The 19,601-nt window shown below is 32.4% G+C and overlaps 2 protein-coding genes across 4 annotated transcripts; both read right to left on the minus strand.

Moving 5' to 3' along the window:
* Window positions 1-1,520: 1,520 nt before the first annotated feature.
* LOC113869018 (protein UXT homolog) lies at window positions 1,521-5,471 on the minus strand. Of its 2 annotated transcripts, none has more exons than XM_027505104.1 (7): window positions 5,328-5,471; window positions 4,956-4,985; window positions 4,435-4,536; window positions 3,910-4,017; window positions 2,887-2,941; window positions 1,771-1,872; window positions 1,521-1,716 (listed from the first exon to the last, which is right to left on the minus strand). In XM_027505104.1, the coding sequence occupies exons 1-6, from the start codon at window positions 5,417-5,419 to the stop codon at window positions 1,804-1,806; spliced, it is 456 nt and encodes a 151-aa protein (XP_027360905.1). In that variant the 5' UTR covers window positions 5,420-5,471; the 3' UTR covers window positions 1,521-1,716; window positions 1,771-1,803. The 2 variants fall into 2 exon arrangements, 1 of the variants encoding a protein (XP_027360905.1); XR_003505453.1 differs by lacking the exons at window positions 1,521-1,716; window positions 1,771-1,872 and adding exons at window positions 1,884-2,178; window positions 2,432-2,502.
* Window positions 5,472-6,988: 1,517 nt separating this feature from the next.
* On the minus strand, window positions 6,989-13,709 carry LOC113868966 (probable protein S-acyltransferase 22). 2 transcript variants are annotated; one of them, XM_027505006.1, is made up of 10 exons: window positions 13,007-13,709; window positions 12,791-12,904; window positions 10,618-10,783; window positions 10,379-10,563; window positions 9,997-10,065; window positions 9,846-9,917; window positions 9,162-9,290; window positions 8,890-8,970; window positions 8,419-8,604; window positions 6,989-7,991 (listed from the first exon to the last, which is right to left on the minus strand). In XM_027505006.1, exons 1-10 carry the CDS (start codon window positions 13,046-13,048, stop codon window positions 7,215-7,217), a joined length of 1,821 nt encoding a protein of 606 aa, XP_027360807.1. In that variant the 5' UTR covers window positions 13,049-13,709; the 3' UTR covers window positions 6,989-7,214. The 2 variants fall into 2 exon arrangements, with proteins under 2 accessions (XP_027360807.1, XP_027360806.1); XM_027505005.1 differs by having other exon boundaries at window positions 10,379-10,783.
* Between the last annotated feature and the right edge of the window lie 5,892 nt (window positions 13,710-19,601).

Here is a 19,601-nt window from a genome sequence, read left to right on the forward strand (position 1 = left end):
CTGGTAGTTTTCTTTAACATAATTTAAAAACCATGTAATGATTTTTACTTTAAAAAAAGATAAAGATTCACACCAGCCTTGAAATGTACGAAAAGTATGAAGCAAAGAGCAAAGTGAGAGTTAAATCTGAGAAAAAGCTAAAGAGAAGGTGTTATTGCTGTAAATGAGAAGGATGGATGTGTCCAGTGTAGGTGATGGAACCTATGTTGATGCTTCCGTTAAATCAGATTCAGATGCAATTCATATCACAACACAACAACCCATAAAAGCAGCAACAGCCTTATGATCAATCATCAATCATGATGGCATTAACCAATGAGACAAATTAAGACATGACGTTGCCTTTGTTTTTGATGCACTGTGTTGATTTTCGTTTACGTTATAGGTCCCATCACCCTTCTCACTAGTTCAGTCCTTTTTCTTCCAAGCCTAGTAGTGACCGGTTTCTTTGATGTCATTTTTAATTCCAATTTTCTTTAGAACATTATAATTTGTAATTTTGTATTGTAGCTCTACGACGGAACAGATAACTCAATGAATGCATACAAAAGCTTCTCGATAATTTTACCACAAACACGTGATGGTACTAGTCTGGGTTAGATGTTCTTGCAACATATTGTATTATTAAAGCCCCAGCATTCATGAATAATGAAGTGACTTGGGTATCCATGTTGGATTCTCTCCAGTGTGTAATTGATTTGAATAAATCATTTTTTTATTCCAATATTGCAAGTATTACTTACTGACTTGATAAAAGTTACATTTTACTTTCCAACATGTTATAAAAAAATTATTTATTTTAATCTTTTTGTTATATTTTTTTGTTAGCATCAACAACTAAAGTAAAATAAAATTTATAACATTTGGTAAAATACTTTCGAAATTAAAATAGTAATTAATTCACATAATTCTCCAATTATCTTTTTTTTTAATTGTTTTTGGTTTTCATAAAATGGAGAACATCACGTGCACAACTACAGCTACTTACACATGCTTAACTATCCATTTTTCTTTCGTGTTTTGCCGTGTGGCTTCAAATTCCTACTGCGAAACCTTTCTTTATATTGGTTGACCATAAAAGTCCTTTGTTTTTGTCCAGCAAAGTTCATATCCAATTCTTTGAATGTAAAACAAATCCACCTCTCCTGACATGCGACTTCCCGTGAACACAAGCCCGATATTGCAAAAGCTATTATATTTATTGGTTTTCAAATTACTCAAAGCTAAATTTGTTCTACAGCAACAAGTTGTTGCTTTGTTTTGGTGCATTACATTAGAACTCGAAATAGCCTAAAACGTTGGGTTTAAACTTGTTACTTTAGAACCACCCCTTGTGACCAAAAAGACTTCTAACACATACAAACATGTCCTTAAAAATATTAAATGAAAGCCAAGGCATCACAATGGCACCAAAACACGGAAGCGAGGACACCACAATAAAATAAATAAATAATAACTCGACAAAATAAGGTCTGGTACACATTTACTTCAGAAGTGCGAGAACATTAGAGTCTTCATTCCGTAGATAAATACATTAGCAGAAATTTTGCTTCATGTTTCGGGTAGATAAAATCATAGGTGTAGGGATCAGACTTAAATGTTTCTGTTCATTACATGCGACATGACTACTTAACAACACTGCACAAAATTAACTAGAAAGACAAAATGTATGGTCAGAAAAAGAAATTCGATCTTTCACACTGGATAAATATCAATCTCTGATCTGCTTCACATACTTGTATTGCTTCCTTGCAATTGTGACGAAGAGACAAGGATATGAGTTTAGTATATACTCGGGAAATATCAAAATATCCGTTGTGGTAAGGATTTCTCAGCTGGAAGTTCAAGTAATTCTCGAATCCCTTCACATACCTGAAACAACCAAAAGTTTTGGTACTCCAAAGAATGTAATATCACCACTATTATTTAGATTTGAAACAGTTTAAAGCTTTCCTAAAATATCTTTCAGGGAAAATTCAATCCTGGGTCAGTTCCAGAATTATGTCAAACGTTACTCTATTAAAATTAGACTTTTCTTATATTTTGGAAGTTAAATCAATTAGACATGTTGTTTTTACATTTTTCTGGTTTGTAACCTATTCAGTCATGTTGAAGGTAATGATGGATGATAACCCATGTTCTGAGAGGGAGTGGGTCTGCTAAGTCAATGATGCCCATGCTTTTTTTGGTTGTAATATTGCATTTCTTCTTACAAGATGTCTGTGTATGTATACAAAAGAAATTCTGAACGTGAATGAATATCACTTCTTCCTCCAAAAATTGTGTGTTCTATTCTTTCCTCTTGTCCTTTGTTTCTGTTTGTCTACATACCCAACATTTCCTTAGATATTTTCAATAAAAAAGCCATCAATACGGGCAAACCCACCATCACACTCAGTCCTAGCCTAAAGTTCTCAAGGCAAAAGCCCATAGGTGAATTCTTGGAACCATTAAGAATGACACCACAAACATAATCCCCAGTTCATCTTATCTGGCTCCTAACTTCATTTACATGCAAGTTTGTAAGATTGAATATGCATGTTGGAAGAAAGCTTGTTTATGATGATGAGGTTATACGGGGCTCATGTCTATGAGCATAAAGAAAATTATGACAAATATTGAAATGAGTATATGGACAGCTTGAATATGGTCCTATCTCACATGTGGGCTTTTTGGCCTTAGGGGTAGATGACACTTTGTGGGCCTTGTCCCTTATAGGCTTTTTGCACCTAGTACATGTGGTCTAAGGCTAAATAAATAGGGGAGGTCAGCCCATATTGATGGCAGCAGTATTTAATTAAACAAGTACCATTCCTTATCTGAAAAGAATTTCTGAGGGGATTAAAAAGTCTGTGAGTTGGAGAAAACAGAGAGAATTATACATACTAGCTTAATTTGGGCTTTGATTGATGCAATCAACTGAGTGTACTCCTCTATCTGCCTGTAAGACAAAAGCCATGGCTTAAGTTTGAACATGCAACGTTATTTTCAACCTTAAAAAGGAAAAGAAAATAAAGAAGAAAACTAATTGATGATGACAACACATTAAAAAGAGGGGAAAATGGTTGATGATAAATTTGCCCCAAAATGGGCACAGCCGCACAGTTGTCGCCAAAGGGTAGCATACAACAGAAGGTCAATAACTTTTCACATTTCAAGGTAGTAACTGTTGTTTATGTTTAAATACATTGAATTTAAACAAAGATCTTTTAACTGTTTCGCTAATAATGTTAGACAAAACTTCTGTAGCTCTATCTTGATGTTGATGGAACAACCAACCAAGAAGCTGATATCCTAGCGCTTCAAACTTATATACTAACACCATGTTGTCCAAAAAGCTTAAGCCCAGAATTTTGTAATTTGTGTTAGTCAAGCTTTCCAAACTATCCTTCTCCTTTTTTTTTATGGGGAACCTGTGACAACTCTCAAGCCAGCTTAAGATTTCACTAACCCATGCTATACCTAGACATTCATCAATTAACAGCTTTCAGCCTAACTATGTCCAAAACATATGCAAGGGAAGACAGATTGAAAGAAAAAACAGTGTCATATGTCAATCACATGCAAGATATGAATCCCACTTAAGTCTAGAATCCAATCACCTGCAGCCTCCTCCCAGGCAAAGAAATAACTAAAGAGTATATCTAAAGAATTAGTGCATTTTTCAAGTTACAGGTAGATGGATGAACCAAACTCATGGTGACTATTGAAATAGAATATGTCTAACATCGGAAACATGAGGAACTTGGTCAAAAATTTTACTATGTGAAATTCAATGCCATTTAAACAGCTCCACTGAAGTAAGTTATATTGTTGCTTAAACTTCGAAACAAAAAACTGGAAAGCCATAATAAAAAAATTAATTTTCAGGTTTCAACTAGGAAAAATATGTTAAATCAAAACTTATACCTGGTTATCTTTTCTTCCCTTTTTCGGATGTATTTCAAAGCTTCAGACCAAGTTAATTCCACATGGAATCCCAATCCTATATCCACAAATATGTGTTGTGTATCGGGCCTGTAAGTTTTAATCAAATAGATAAAATACAAAAGAGATGTGCATTTCACTGGACTGAAGACTGAAACAACTTATGCAAGTATAAGTGCACAAATTAAAAGAACTTGAAGTGTGCAAATAGTGAGGGGTTGTTCTAGGCTTGAACCTCCATGCATTCATTCCACCTTGGAGAGAGGAGTGGGAAAAGTGTATAGATACAAGTTGGACTGTATAGCACAAATCTGAATATTTGATAACTTGATGATGATTGATGACTATTAAGATGATATATATATATATATAAAAGGACAAACATGTTTGATCATACAGATTGGTGACATAGAACAACTGTACCTTTCAAAAATCAAACAACATACATGAAATTTGAGCAAGGAATAATTGCTACTAGTAACCAAAGCTGTAATATTGATGACTTACACTTCGGCCTGCAGGTATACTTCAGAACCAAGATTGACCAAGGTTCTTAGACTGGTTACACTATTCTTCTCTAGGCTTTCAATGTTCTTTCGCAAATCAGCACTGATGGAGAAGTCAAGCGGATTAAGACATAACAACAGTCCTATACTGACTGCAGCAATATCGTGGATTATAAGCAACATACTAAGTTTCACATGAATCAGATACTGATACAGATTTAATTATTTGAAATGTTTTTTATTTTTAAAATAATCTAAACCATATAAAAATGTACTGAACTACTAGTTAGTTTAGGTATTAGTCGTTAGTCAACAATGAAATAATTAGTTTTCGTGTTAGTCACTAACCATCAGCCATTAGATACAAATTCAGCTGACAAGAATAATTTCATAGGACAAAACTTTACATGCCACTGCAGATTATATGAGAAATGCATGATTCAAAAATTTATTGTGTAAATATTTCAGTGTCACAGTTGATCCTATCCGTATACATCAAATGATCAAAGTAAAAAAGGATACAAAGTTTTCTGTTGTTCAAATACTTTGTCCCTGCAACACAGAGATGAGAAAAATAAGTAAAGACTGAAAGCCTACGAAATAGACAAGGCAAAGCTGTTAGGCATGCACATATACAACTGCTTGTTTAAATCCATTTTAATAAGCTACAAATTCAAGACCTCAGAAAACCTAACAACAGACATGCATCTTTAACGTATGCTGCAGAATGAACAAAGCATCTTCATCATGTGTATCTTATAGACTGATACAATTCCTATTAGCACGAACTAGGGTAACAGTAGAAAAACAGCATTGAATATGGCATACATTTTATAGTTTATACACATTATTTAAAACAAGTGAGAATAAAATCCACAGGAGCAAACACTATACCGCTGAGCAATAGCATGAAGAAGATCAGGTTTCAAGCGTTTATCAACAAATTCTTCAAATCTTTGAATTTTCTCTTGGCGTAGGCTATCCATATCATGAGAAAGGATTAGCCAATACGAATACTCGGTTATATTCGCAACCAAACTCTTCTCCCCTCGCTCCCTCTCTTTCCCCTCCCACTCTGTTTTCAGTTCTTCTTGTTTCCATTCAGTGGGCTCCAAAATCACAAATATTGTATTTTCCAGGCCCGTTCCTTTTTTTATCCAATTATTTCAAGCCCATGATAAAAGTACTAACAGTGGAAGAATAACATCTTTATGGAGTTGAAATCATTAAAAAAATAAAATATTTTTTAGACTGAAGTTGGAATAATTCATGTCGATTCAACATTTTTCTTTGTAGGCTATTGGGTTTTAGGGTTTAGTGCAATTTAAGCAATCTTTCATCTCGGAAACATTAAGCGTGTATTTTTTCTTCAAACCAAAAAATAAATGGTAAATTTACCATAGGAATTGAAGAGTATTTTTTCTCTTATACGTGAAACAACAGTGGAGTTAATAGTTTATTTTTAAAAAACATAAATACCTTTTAATATCTTAATATAATATAATATAGAGAGATTATTCAATACCCCTTCAATTTAGGAATACCATAGCAAATACTAAAATAAATAACATAATTATCTCTCTCACAAAGTAAGTAAAGCACTCATTGTACTTTTTTCTTTTAGCAATTTTAGTTTCTTTTAATAAAATAAAATATTAAATTAATTTCTACTTATTTATCTATAGGAAGAAAATGAAATTTGTTTTTAATTAATCATTCTTTTTCTCTCTTACCCCTTTTTTCATGTAAAATTTTTAAATATAATGAAAAAATATTTACACTGATTGAGTAATCTCAAAATTATAAAAAAATCACTGACAAATAATATATTAAAAAGTTTATTAAATAATTATAATGATATATTTAAATAAAGAAGGCTGTAACCGTTGTGTCATATGTTTTATGATATAACCCATGTAGTATTGCACTCTCCTCAACTCTTGCTTAACACTCACTAGCCACAGTTGCCCAATAGCAGCCAGAAAAGTTTGTTTCATTACTCCAATTTCTTCTTTGTCTGCTATTGGTTTTTATATTTATTTTGTTTCACACAATGTTCCATCAGTAACTTGGATTTGTTGCAGTGATGGTTAAGCTTGGCACAGGCCATGCAATATGCTTACAGCAACGGGAAGATTTGACATATCACGCTGTTAAGATATGATATTTATAATGTGATGTGAGTGCAAGCACTGCAATGGAATTGGTACTATCAAAATATTAACTTCAAAAATACAACATTTAATGCAATAGGTGCTCCAGGTTAAGAAATTATAAGTAAAAAACGTATATATTATAAAACGTAAAAAGATATTTACTCTTATAATTTTTAATACACTATACGTGAAACAATATGTTATGTATTGATTTCTTAACCAGTGTAGTAAAGACACTGGTTTGCAATATCCTTTTTAATATTTTTTTTACTTATTGATTCCTTAATTATTGCCTTTTACGGCAATGTTTTAGCAAACTCGTTGTAGAAAATCTAGACATTCAGCTAAGATCATCCACAAGGACTTGATTAAAATTTGATCAAAGGAAAATAGGGTGCACAAAACAACAATATATTAGGAAGATCAGGCTCATCAATTCCTGTGACCTAAAACTTTGTACATGGGTTCCCACTTCCCACTTAACTTTGAGGGGCATCAACTCAACCTCAAGAAGGTGAGGGTTAAAGTGATGTTGATGATGTAGCTTTGAGCTCACAAATCAAAGAATGAACAATTCTCCATCAATATAATCTGAAAGATAGTTGTCTAATTAACACTCAAATTGTCACAACTTTCTACTATGAACCATGCTGGATGATGATTTTGGCTCAAAGGCTCTCTCATCCTGATCAGCACTGAAAAGAAGATTAGTCCAATTTGTAGATCTCTGAACAAATCTAGTTGGAACCCTGTCACTATCTTCCCCACCAGAGGCCTCATATCCATCACTAGTTGACCTTGACAATGGAATTCCCTTCAAAGCTGCAGCACCAGCAGCAGAAAGACCTGCAAGCCTTCTTGCTTCTTCGGCTTCTGTAGAAGACACACGAAATGGGTGAATGTCAGGTGAGTCTAAACTGCTTTCAGGAGAAGAAGCAACAATGCCAGCTGAGCTTGACACTGCTTGGCTTGTTTGAAACGCACTTCGTGCTTCAAGCTGGAGGGGTTCCAAACTAGATGTTCCACTGAAGCCTTTATCAATATTACCAGCAGAAAATTTTGTTAGGGCCTCCATAGGTAAGTCTGCTGGCAAGCGAACGCGTTTACCTGCCCGTCTTCTGTTGTTCTCAATCCGAGGGCCTAGTCGGCGTCCACTGCTGCCAGAGTTGTGGTCTGGTTCTAGCCTGAAAGGCTCATTGTTAAGTCTTGTCACAGGCTGAAGAATTTTTGATTTTTTTCTTGCTTCTGCAGCAGCCTTGGAAACCTCTTCTGCATTGAGTCGTGCCAGCGTCCATGGACTAATTTTGACTGCTGCAGGATTTTTTTTCTTAATTGGCTCTTCCCTCATTGTTTTCTTTCCCAGGGAACTTACAGACGCGGTTTCTGGGGGCACCACATCAAACTGCATAATGCAAAACGTCACGCGTCATCAAGAAAGCTTACATATACTTCTGAAGCCGATACATCATAGTATGAGGCTACACAATTTTCATAAAAGGAGTTTTACTTTAACTGTACATATCTCGATCATAACCAATTAAAGAAGTATTATCAATATTATATTTCATCTGATTTTAAAAAGAAAATTGAACTGCTCTTCATTTCTGTTGTGAAATTCATCTTTTGTTGAGGAATGATTTTCAATAACTATGTCATAATGTCATTCCTTCAAATGATATTGTGCCAGAGATTCACATTAAATTCAGACACATGTACCAGTGCCGTAATGGAAAGTCATGTGAAAAGGTATTTCAGGCAGAGGTCCTGTGCAAAATACAGAAATGAAATATTAACAAATAGCAAGGGTGAAATGATAAAAAAAGAATTACCTGATCTTCAAGGAACAGGCGTGGGGGTGTGCACCATGCACCGCGATGAAAAGTAGTAAAGGAGCTTGCACTGCTCAATCCAGTAAGCGAGCTAACAGGTGACATTTGAGGACTCTGCTGACCAACACCTTGCTGTTCCTGCTCCTGCTCCCTCAAAGCTATGATGTAATCATATGTACTGATTCCCTGAGTCACACCACAATAATCATAATATTTAGAAACTTCATTGTATTAAAATGAGATGAATTCATATTTTGCCTCCAGGAAAACAGAGAAAAGCTTCTGGGGGGCAAGGGTATATTTTCATATTAACTTATTATCTCCCACTGTCCAATATGCTTCTCAATTTCTTTTTGCTTTTTATGCCAGAGAGATTAGATTATATGAATGATTATATAAGATGCTTCTACAAATGAAATGAAGTATGGAAGCGAATTTTTAGTACCAAGTCAAAAGAGTTCTGAAGCTTACCTTTTTAATGAGAAGAATATGAAAGAAGAAAAGCTGCGCAAGGGGTAAGGTAGCAATCATAGCCAAAATGGTGCAGACTGCCTGTGAAAAGAAAAGGCTCATCGTGCATAAGAAACATGGTGATTACATAAAGGAACAAGGAAAAGAAAGAAGTCACAGATTGATAAAAAAAAAAAAAAAAAAAGTGTGCACAAAATGCATAGATAACCAATTAAGCAGTACAGTAACCACATAATATGCCCCAAGACCAAGAATGTGAGAAGAATGCTCACCACCACAATAACAAAGGGAACCAGAGAGAAGCTGCTCCCTAACTTCAAGGAGATATCCGCAGAAAATTTCTTCTTCTCAACAAAACAGCAGATAAGCACAAGTATCCCAGTCAACCATTGAAGAATAAGCTGCAATCCCAAGCCCAAGGTGCACAAACCATGTATATACCTGTCAATAGTTAATCAAAATGAAAATGACAAGGAAATTAAAAATGCTTACTCTGGGGTTTTCTTCAGGTTTTGGCACGTTGCTTCCAACAAGTAAGTTGGGATTTAGGACAGTTCAACTTTTGGCACTTGATAGGGAGAATATCAAGTATTTGACAATGAAAATATGGAAACAAAATATATAAGCATGTTCCTTGGTTTCAAGAGCATATAAAAAATTATATACACTCTATTAAACCATGCCATAAGTTATAAACCCACTGCTTTACTAAGATCTCATCTTCTGATCCAGTTTCAGTATGATGAGGAAAAAAAGTAGCTTCGCAAAGGAATGAAGGAATAGTAATTTGAGAATAGAGGATTTCATATTTCAGAATGCTGGTGATCTGGAGCAGAATCATATTTGAATTGTAGGGTATGGTTTGGCTCGTACATGGGTGCAGAGTTTATATAATGATAATGCAACCCTTGAACATGCAAATGATAAGAAAGGCATATAGGTGAAATTTTGCTTACCAAGAGGAGAGCAGCAACCATAAGGGTGAAAAAATTTCTGTAGTTCCTTTTCCCAATACAATTGTTGAGCCACTGCAGAATCCAAGAAGCAATAGTCTTTCAGAATTACATCAACTGATAAGCAAAGAAAAGAGAAATAAGATTATCGTACTCTGCAATGATGATCAAAGCGATCAACACACTTGTCACAAACTCTACAGTGCTTGCTATACTTGAAGACCTGCAACAACAGTATTCCCCAATCATTTAAACTTCATTTATCATCAAAATTGACATAATGAAACCTCTAACTCTAAGCATTCATGTAATGCAAAAAACACATGCATTTCAAGATAAACACAAATTTGTAACAGAACTGGTAATGTTATGAAGTATTAGATCATGGAATGCACAAATGGTATATCTTAATTCTGCTTGCAGGATTGTTAAGGTGAAATTATCTGTTCACACCCAGAGTCAACATATTACAGAATGAACTGCAAAAATATAGACTTTGCTGAACAAAGGATTTTAGTCAAAATGTTAATGCTCACCTCAACTTCACACAAACTGCAATAGAACATGCCATCTTCACTTGCTTGTTGATCAATAGATTCCTTACTTGAACTAGAGCAGCCACAGACATATGCACAAGGAGAGCAAACCAACTGGAAACAGGATGAAGAAGGTGATGGTGCATTCTTCTCCTCTGCTGAAATAGCAACATCTTTTAAATTTGGTTCTGTTCCCAATGTTTCCTTCTCCACCGATTTTGGCCCAACTGTTGAAGCATTTCCGTCATGCACCGAAGAAGTTGAATCCCCTCCTAGTTTAGAATCTTTGAGTCCACCAAACTTTTTGCTGTCTGGAATTTTAAGATACTTTTTGGACTTAAAAACCCCTGGATCTGCTGGATCAGCTGCTGCACACCAAATGTACAGTCCAAATACACAAGTAATCTGGCAAGAGGTGAGGCATTAATATAACATGATAATGTCCTCTGTGCAGATCAACACAAACATATAGTTTCCCATCTTTTACAAGTCTATACAATTGATATAAAAATAACCACATGTTACACAATATTGGTAAAGTGAGTATGTTTGTGTTAGCTATTCTCTACTCATGCTAATACTAGCACATTTAAAACCAGAATTATTGACCCAACACAGCGGGTGCACAAAGAATGTAAACAGCAGGACAAAATATCAGAACATAGGTACCAAAAGCATATCAGCCTAGAAAAACATCTCCAAAGTATAGTTAATCAAGAATTTTAATTGGATAGTGGGTGCATAATGCTTCCCACCCATTTAATATTCCATTGGCTCTACCAGTTTAAGACTACCATTTTACCTGTCAAGGATTGATGTGACATTGTGACCTGTGAGTTCTGTTCATCAACCCACAAATCTGTTGACCCTCCAGGAGTGGATAGTAAAAGTTGCTTTTGAGTTCAAAATCCAATAAGAAATGAACAAAAGATTACAAATCTAAGAATACAAGTTACAACAACAAACCAAGCCTTTTCTCACTATTTGAGGTCAGATACACAGATCAAATGATGCCATAATATTCTGTAATAAATTATAACTATGAATCTAAGAGTAACTGTTCACAATAAATCCCGGACATTTATCTTTAAAATTGTAACCAACTAGTAGTTCATTAGTTACTAGTTTCCCATATCTTAGCACACAGAAACCTTAAGTTCATTAATCAATTTGCCAAAGCATTCCTGTTAATAAATTGTTTGATAAAGATTACTCCACCCAATTCAAACATTTTATTGCAGCTTATAGTTTTGTGGCTTTTGGAGGATAAGATAACAAATCATTTTACCAAAAAGCTATAGAATGATATTGAATCAGTTTCCCTAAAAGTCTTAATGAACTCAGCTATTACATAGAATGCAAATCCCAAACTCCAAAGAGAGCACCAAAACCAATATCTATAATAAACTCCAAACAAAACCACTTGCAAGTTGCAACTGTCAGTACCAAGTTTCAACAGCCTTATGAACTTCCCCAATCTAGTATTATAACAATGTTTCCAGTTTCCACACTGATCTAATTCCACACTTTACTTAAAATCTTGAAACTTAAAAGTTCAAGACAATGCTAATGATTCAGTGACTGTTAGCATAATAACCAGCATACAGAGCTATCTCTAACATCCATGGATGTGTCATCAGAGAGCATACATAGTAGTTCCAACTTTCAAAACTGCAGACACCAGGAAGTCAACCCAGCAGTCAATTGTTAACCGTACTCAGAAATTGATTGGTTTTACATTTAAGAAGAATGATGAAGCCATTGCAAAATTTAATGCCACCCACTTTAAGTAACAACATTGAAGGTAGCTTCCACTAATGTGTCCCAGTTTCAATAAAGGACTTATAGATGTATCAATATCCCCTCCAAAGAGGATTGTGATTGCCAGAATTGTCAAGGTCAAAAAAGGAGTATGATAAGGAGTTAGGACAATTCAGTATTCAAAAACTCAAACCAGTTTCAATTTGGAGAATTGCTGACGTGTATATATCTGTGCCTTAGTTGGCAACAACAACAACAACAAATATGAAGGCAACTATAGTTTCAAGCCTTGATTTCTAGTTTACATATCTTCATATATCGATTTCTAAAAGGTGCTTTCAAAGTAAAAACTGGATTTAATAATGGGAAGAGGGTAATTTACTTAAGGAGGGCATAAGAAGCAACCAAATGGCCCCTTCATAAAGTACAGAGACACCATACAACCTTCAATTGAAAGCTATCTTCAGGCTAACACCTAAAAACTAAAAACAAAAGGTAGGGAAGGAGAAGGAACCCAGATAAGAGACAAAGATTAGAGACACACGAATAAAATCAGAATGCAACAACAGCAGATCTCATCGCCACTTCCACCTACCCACTTAAAATCAGCAAAATAAGCATAAAGCAGATAAAGGTAGAAGATTGGGTTACCAGGGGTGTGTAGAGGCCCATAACAATATACTGATACATCTTCTTCCCAACAAAAGGAGCAAAGAACACATAGAATGCAAATCCCAGAGCCAAAAACACAGCAATAGCCACCACCTTCACCAAAAACAATTCTCAAAATGGCAAACCCCCCACAAAACAAAAGAAAGGAAATCCGCAAAAAAAAAGTAAAAATTAAAACTTTACAGTTACACCCACCTGGAGAGGATGATAAGGTAGCTGCCATCCATTCTTCCTCATCTTTAATGCAGACACAAATGTTGAAGCAGAAGTACACAGAGTACAAAACCACACACAAATGCAGACAGCACTACCCAAAAGAGAACTGTTATTCACCTTCTTTCACCACTTACCCTTCAAGAGAAGGGGTGAAACATCACTGATTCACTCCGGGACCAACACAAAAACTTAACTTGTATTGACATGCTGGCAGACAGAGATGTAACAGAGAGAGAAAACATGGGGTAGCTGTGTGAGAGAGTGTGAAGTTATGAGAAGTGCTAAAGAGAAGATAGAGTTTGAAGTGAAGAAAGGCTTGTTTGGTTCACTCAAAGACAAACCATACCCAGGTCATGGAAGATGTAAAGAAATGGCCTTTTCCTGGATTTAGGTGATGGGGTTGTTTTGTTGCTTGCAAAGCTTTTTACTTTGCAAGAGATTAGAGATCTGTGAGTGTATGGTGTGATGTGGGGTGGTAGGGGAGTGAGTAATATCACTGATTTTCTTTTTTTGCTGTGAATTTTATTTTACCTCATGACCCACCTTTTGCTTTTTGGGGTATTACCCTCTGTGTTGTGCTGCCCCAAGCGTTACCTTCTCTCATGGGCAAAATCATGTGTTACTCGCAAGCCACTGCAATGGACAGTTGTTGGGTTCTGCTTTTGTTAATTGCCAACAACCCCTTAAAAGCTTGCTCTGGAAACACATACAAACACTTCCTCTCTCTAAATTCTTGTCTTGATTGTGCATTTATAAAGTTTAATGTTTATATTGGAACGTTATCTAATGTAGCGGGAAACGACCAACTCCCTGCTGTGTTTGACCAGCTTTGTCTTCTTTTATTAGTGGTATTACCTTTTTTATTTATTTTTTAAAGTAAAAATGTATAAAATAAGAAAATAAAATGCATTCGTCAATTATTTTTAAATTAATTATATTTATAATAAATTTAAATTTAAATAAAATAATGTTTTACTATATTTTTTTAGTTTAACGAAGCTAAATCCTTTTCTTTTAACGTGAAATAATACTAGAAAATTACAATAGTAGATGGCGTTTTGCTTATATACGTGGGATAACTCTATCTAGTGTAAACAATCTTAAAATCATTATGTTAGATAGAACTATAAGTTAATTGAATAATTTGACACTTTTCAAACAATATGTCTATATCAACTAAGTTAACAATAAGTCAAGAATGTAAGTTAAAACTTTCCCATCTTTTTTTTTCCCATTTGCTCTTTTATATATACATAAACAATCCTTCCTAAGCGTGGAGTAGTTGATGCTATTGCTAGGAAAGAAGAACGAAGTCTAATTGCATGAGGGCCATGTTGCAAGATCTTCCACCCACCCCCTAATTAACAACAACATATAGGTTGTACATTTTCCTTTTTCAGTGCCTAACTTTTTTCCTTCTGTTTATCCTTTTCATCCCTTCCTATATTCATTGATGATTTCTTAATTCTCACTTTACTGGTTTTTCAGTTGGTTAAATAAAAACAAGGTAAGGTAGATTTTTTGTTTTCTAGTTCTAAAATATTTTGAAATGTAGAACCAAACACTGACGAAGGGATTGAGTTGCTTAGATACCAAGCAAGATTCTTACATGCTATAGGTTTGAAAATGTCATTACATCCATTTATTCCTGGTTTAATGGTTTTACAACAATTATATAATACATAGGTTTGAAAATGCTAACTTTCTTAATTCAGTGTTTTATCAATTAAATGAGTCATTTATACATCACTTACTGAATAATTCAAATGTTCCCACAGCAGCACTATTTTGGATTTTTGCTGGTAGCTACAAGCTGACTAGCTATTAAACGTCACATTAAATACTTTTAACCTATGTATTGTTTGTCCTTTCCTCAAATCATTTATGTTAGAAAGCATCTGCATGGACGCGTAGCACTGCCAAATGTCAACAGAATTCTGAAAAGAACAATAAGTTATCATGCAGCATTTTGTATTAAACATTTTAAACCTGAAATGATTAAATTTTTTTTATAATTTTAAATGACATAATAATTTCATTCTTTATTTTATTTATTTTTTCTAAAAATACAATTACTTAAAAGATCGAGACAAAAAAATCTAAAATGAAAAAAAAAAAATGGCCTTATCTTCAACGTGCTTGTTTTCATAACACTATACAATCATGTAATTAATTATTGTCTGATTAGATTATTTACGTATAGAATAATGCTTCGTGAATTTTGTTTCTTGTCTGTAAAGCTTATTTAATCTTAATTACCTAGTTGAAAGTAACTAATTAATCGATTAAAAGCAAGCAAAAGGTGCTTTTTATATATGAAAATAGATACTAAAAACAACGAGTAATATAATTCTAAATCACTTCTGAGATCTGACATTCAAACCATATAAGCATGAAACACAGTTTTAATTTTATCCACCAACTTATCTCGAGTGATGATCAGTAGAATGTATGTAAATCATTATTTCATGATAAATATGAACATTTCAACATCTTTGGTAAACAATGTCTTTTACCCAAAAAAAATTATGATCATTGGTCTGTGAAGAATGACAATGACAGGAAGAAATAAAAAGAAAATGAAGGAGCAAAGAGCAAAGACAGTGACTTAACGGAAGGGCACAAATGGTAGACTCAGTTACTAAAACGTCGAAAACAATTTGTCGTTTCTTGTCAGACACCACAGCTTCTCCACACGACACCCCGTTTCCGCTCGTAGATTGGATCCGTTGTATCTGCCCATGAAACCCGTTCAAATTGTGGGAACCGTGTGAGATGCAAAATCTTAAGGCTGTGAACCGGGTTTTGGTACACCTCCATGCACAGGATAAAAACCCACGGAATTTATATTTATTTCATTTAATAAATGCAGATCGAGTGCATTGAATTTGTGTGGATGTCGTTTTGGGAAAAGCAAAGTCATTAATATGCGTTTTGTGAATATCCTCTTCGCTTTCGTCGTAGTCACGAGTTCCAAACTTTTTTAAATTACGTTGACCCCTTTCATCCGTTTCACTGTCAATATCAACAGTTGACACCGTTGATCAATTAATGGATGGTCATGATTGATCGTGGCTTATCTGCATATGACCACCGATTTAACTTTCACATGTTCATTAATTAAACGATTTTTTTAAATATATTTAAGGATGTATAATAAAAATTAATATTTAAAATTATAATATTTAAAATTATCTATGCACAAGTTCTTGTGATATTATTTAACTTTTAGCAAAAAATTTATTATGTATAAAAATATTATTAACAACATCAAATAATAAATACTAATAAAAATTAATTTTAATAATAAGTAACTTAATATTATTTAAGTAAAGTCTTGAGTTTAAATTTTTATATATATAAAAAAGTTTAGTGATAAACTTATTTACCATACTAAAATAAGTGATCTAGTTCAGATATAAATTAAATAAAATGAAAAAAAATTAATTAATAATTTTTTATTAAAATTTGTTAAAATCTATCAAAATAGAGCGATTACATTTTTAGGTTCTACAATTAAATATTTTTATTTTTAATTCATTGACCACAGCTTTTAGGACATCAGTTAGCATTTTTTTTTTTATAAAATTATATCCTTAAATATATGTAAGAAAAAGTACTAATTAAAATAAAAAGTTAATAATATATTTTAATTGTAATTTTTAATAAGAAAACATTTCTTATTTCCTTTAACAATATTTTAAATAATTTTCTAATGTGTAAGAAAATAATTTTTTATTAAAATAAATATTTATTATTTAAAAATTTAATGATTTTATAACAATTTAAAATATTTAATATAATATATATTTCATATGTGTAAACCGATGCCTTTGACCAAACATTAATTAAGCAGAACGTATCATTAAAATAATACTATAATAATAATAATAATTGATCAGCAACTCACACAGGTAATTAAGAACTCATGCTTAGCTATTATTCCAGAGTTGGCAATGTTACGTGCATTTATGTCTCACTTTCAGCAATAAATGTGCTAGCGAATAAATATTTGGCCAGCCCAGGTTCTATATATTAATAAACACAGTAAGTTACTTTTAAAATGCATTTTTTATAAATAAATTATATAAATTCCACACTTAAATAATAATTTAATTTCAGAAATAATTTCAAAATGGAGTATCTTGACTCATCAGAAAATGGCATTTATTTGAAAACAAATAGACAAACATATAAGGTTACATCGCAAATTCATTTTATGGACAGAAGGGCCTTTTGATGATATCGAAACAAACACAGAGAGACGAAGTGTGGTATAAAATTTAGGAGGAATATAACATTTGGTATAGAACAAAAAGATAAGACATAGAAAGTTAAAAATTGAACTTGGGAGCAGGGCATAAACCACAAGACATAAGTTGACTGATTAATATTAGAACAATGTTTTATTAATCCAACTTACCAATCCTTGATTAACGCAAAGATCTAGACCAGTTATGGATTGTCTTACGCATTTTAATTATTTTATTATAAGCTGTGTTCTTCAAAACTTGACAGAAAATATAATAATACTGATAGAACACTTGTGAGATACAGAATAATATTAATATATAAGACAAAAAAGCATATTTGACCCGGGAATTATTCTTCTTATTGGTCACTATTCCTAAACTTTTGGGCATGTGATTCTTGTCTTCATGTTTCCATGAGTGCCCCCAATCGTTGTTTCCCTTTTTTAATTCTCTTCTTGTTTATAATTCTAGTTTTATTTTTCTTTGCATATTTACTAACATTTTTTTTATGTCTCATTCTTAGAGTACGTAAATTATGCTTTTACTTTTTTCATAATTATTAAGTAAACTAACTTGTTAACTCGCTAATCCATTAAAAAAAAAGGATAATTCAACGTTTTAAACTTATTTTCAAAATATATCAACTTGCCTTTGTCTTATTTTTAGTAGGTAAAGATAGGTTGTCTCTTGCATTATCAATATATTGACATTTATTTTAAAAGTTTTAATTTAAACTTATTTGACCAATTTTTAATAAGTAATTATTCAAACACACTATAAATCAAGATATACAAAACATAACTAAAATGTATTCGAATAAATAACTTAAACGAGTACTTATTTTCTAAACTTATTACTTGAAAAACTTACTAAAATGTGCCATGAAATTTATTAAAATATAAAAATAGTAAATTATTAATTTTATAAGATTAAATTAATTATGCATAAAAATAGTTAATTATAAATTTAAATGCAAGTAATTAAAATTAAACAAATCAAAATCACACTTAAAGTAAAAAAATGAATAGAGCAATTAAGCCTTCATTATTAATAAGTTAATTCTTTAAATTTAAACACAATTCACCAGAATTTGATGATTAGTTGGCTTAAGTTTAAGTAAAACAAAACTATATGTAGACTTTTGAATAAAATCACAGAATGATTTAAAAGTATTCTAACTCGTCTAATCAATTAATTATAGCATTTAATTTCAATCAAAGTTCAAAATTACTTTTAATATATTGCAATTTACATGTCAAGGTGCTATTTTATCTGTAACATGTCAAACATAAGAAAGGCATTATTAACCCAAAATGTCCAAAAGAGACCGAAATTCATAACCCAAAAGAAAAAAGGTTTTGCTTCATTTGAAGGCAAAGACATAGACTCATGAAAGTAAATAAAACAAAATTTGCTGGCTACCATTTTAGCTATCATCACAAATGAGCAGTGAAAGCAACAGAGATGGTGATGGTTATCCCTCAAAAGATTAAGCCTCGTTGGTCAAGAGAGAGAAAGGGTGTTAGGGTCCACCACCGTATATATCAATCATTGACATTCGAAATGTAAAAAAAAAAAGAAAATGTTTTTCTACATTAAGATGTAATAAAAAGGGTGATGCAATAAAATATTTAAATATGTTATTTAGCAAAAAAATATTATATAAATAAAATAACTAATGTGAAAATGACGCAATGGATTCTACATTTGAAAATGATCGACGTATTACATGCATAGTGGCGGGTGGGTGCATCTCAACATGCTAGCAACGAAATAAGCGAGTATTCATAAATTTGAATTTAAATTAATTCATTTGTATAAAATTAGTCTAATTTTAAAACAAGTTTGAAGTGATATAATTTAAATTTTAAAATGTTTATTTTAAAGATAACTATAGTATTAATTTTTCACATGAAAATTTTAATTTAATATAAAATTTATAATTTATCATATTAACTTAAACGTGAATCAATTTAATATAAAATTTTAAGTTCTAATAAATACGGGTGTGTAGAAATTTTGAAAAATAATTATTTATCATAGTTTAGAAAAAATTTAATTATGTTCAAGAGTAGTAAACAAAAAAGTAAATATAATTACGTGAAAATTTAATTTAAAACTAAACATATCCATCGTTATTCATTTTAGTATTTGAATAGGTGATGCCTAAATTCCAGAGTTTCTGATAAAAACTAGGCAAAATGTTTGGTAAATTCTTTTTCTCCCAAATATACTTGTCAATATTATATTTCAAAAAAGGTTAATAACATACTATGTAACATATTTTCAAATATATATTTCTATTGTTGCTTTAAATTTAT

Source organism: Abrus precatorius, unplaced genomic scaffold (assembly GCF_003935025.1).
Source record: "Abrus precatorius isolate BTA unplaced genomic scaffold, Abrus_2018 Scaffold6, whole genome shotgun sequence".
Lineage (NCBI taxonomy): Eukaryota > Viridiplantae > Streptophyta > Magnoliopsida > Fabales > Fabaceae > Abrus > Abrus precatorius.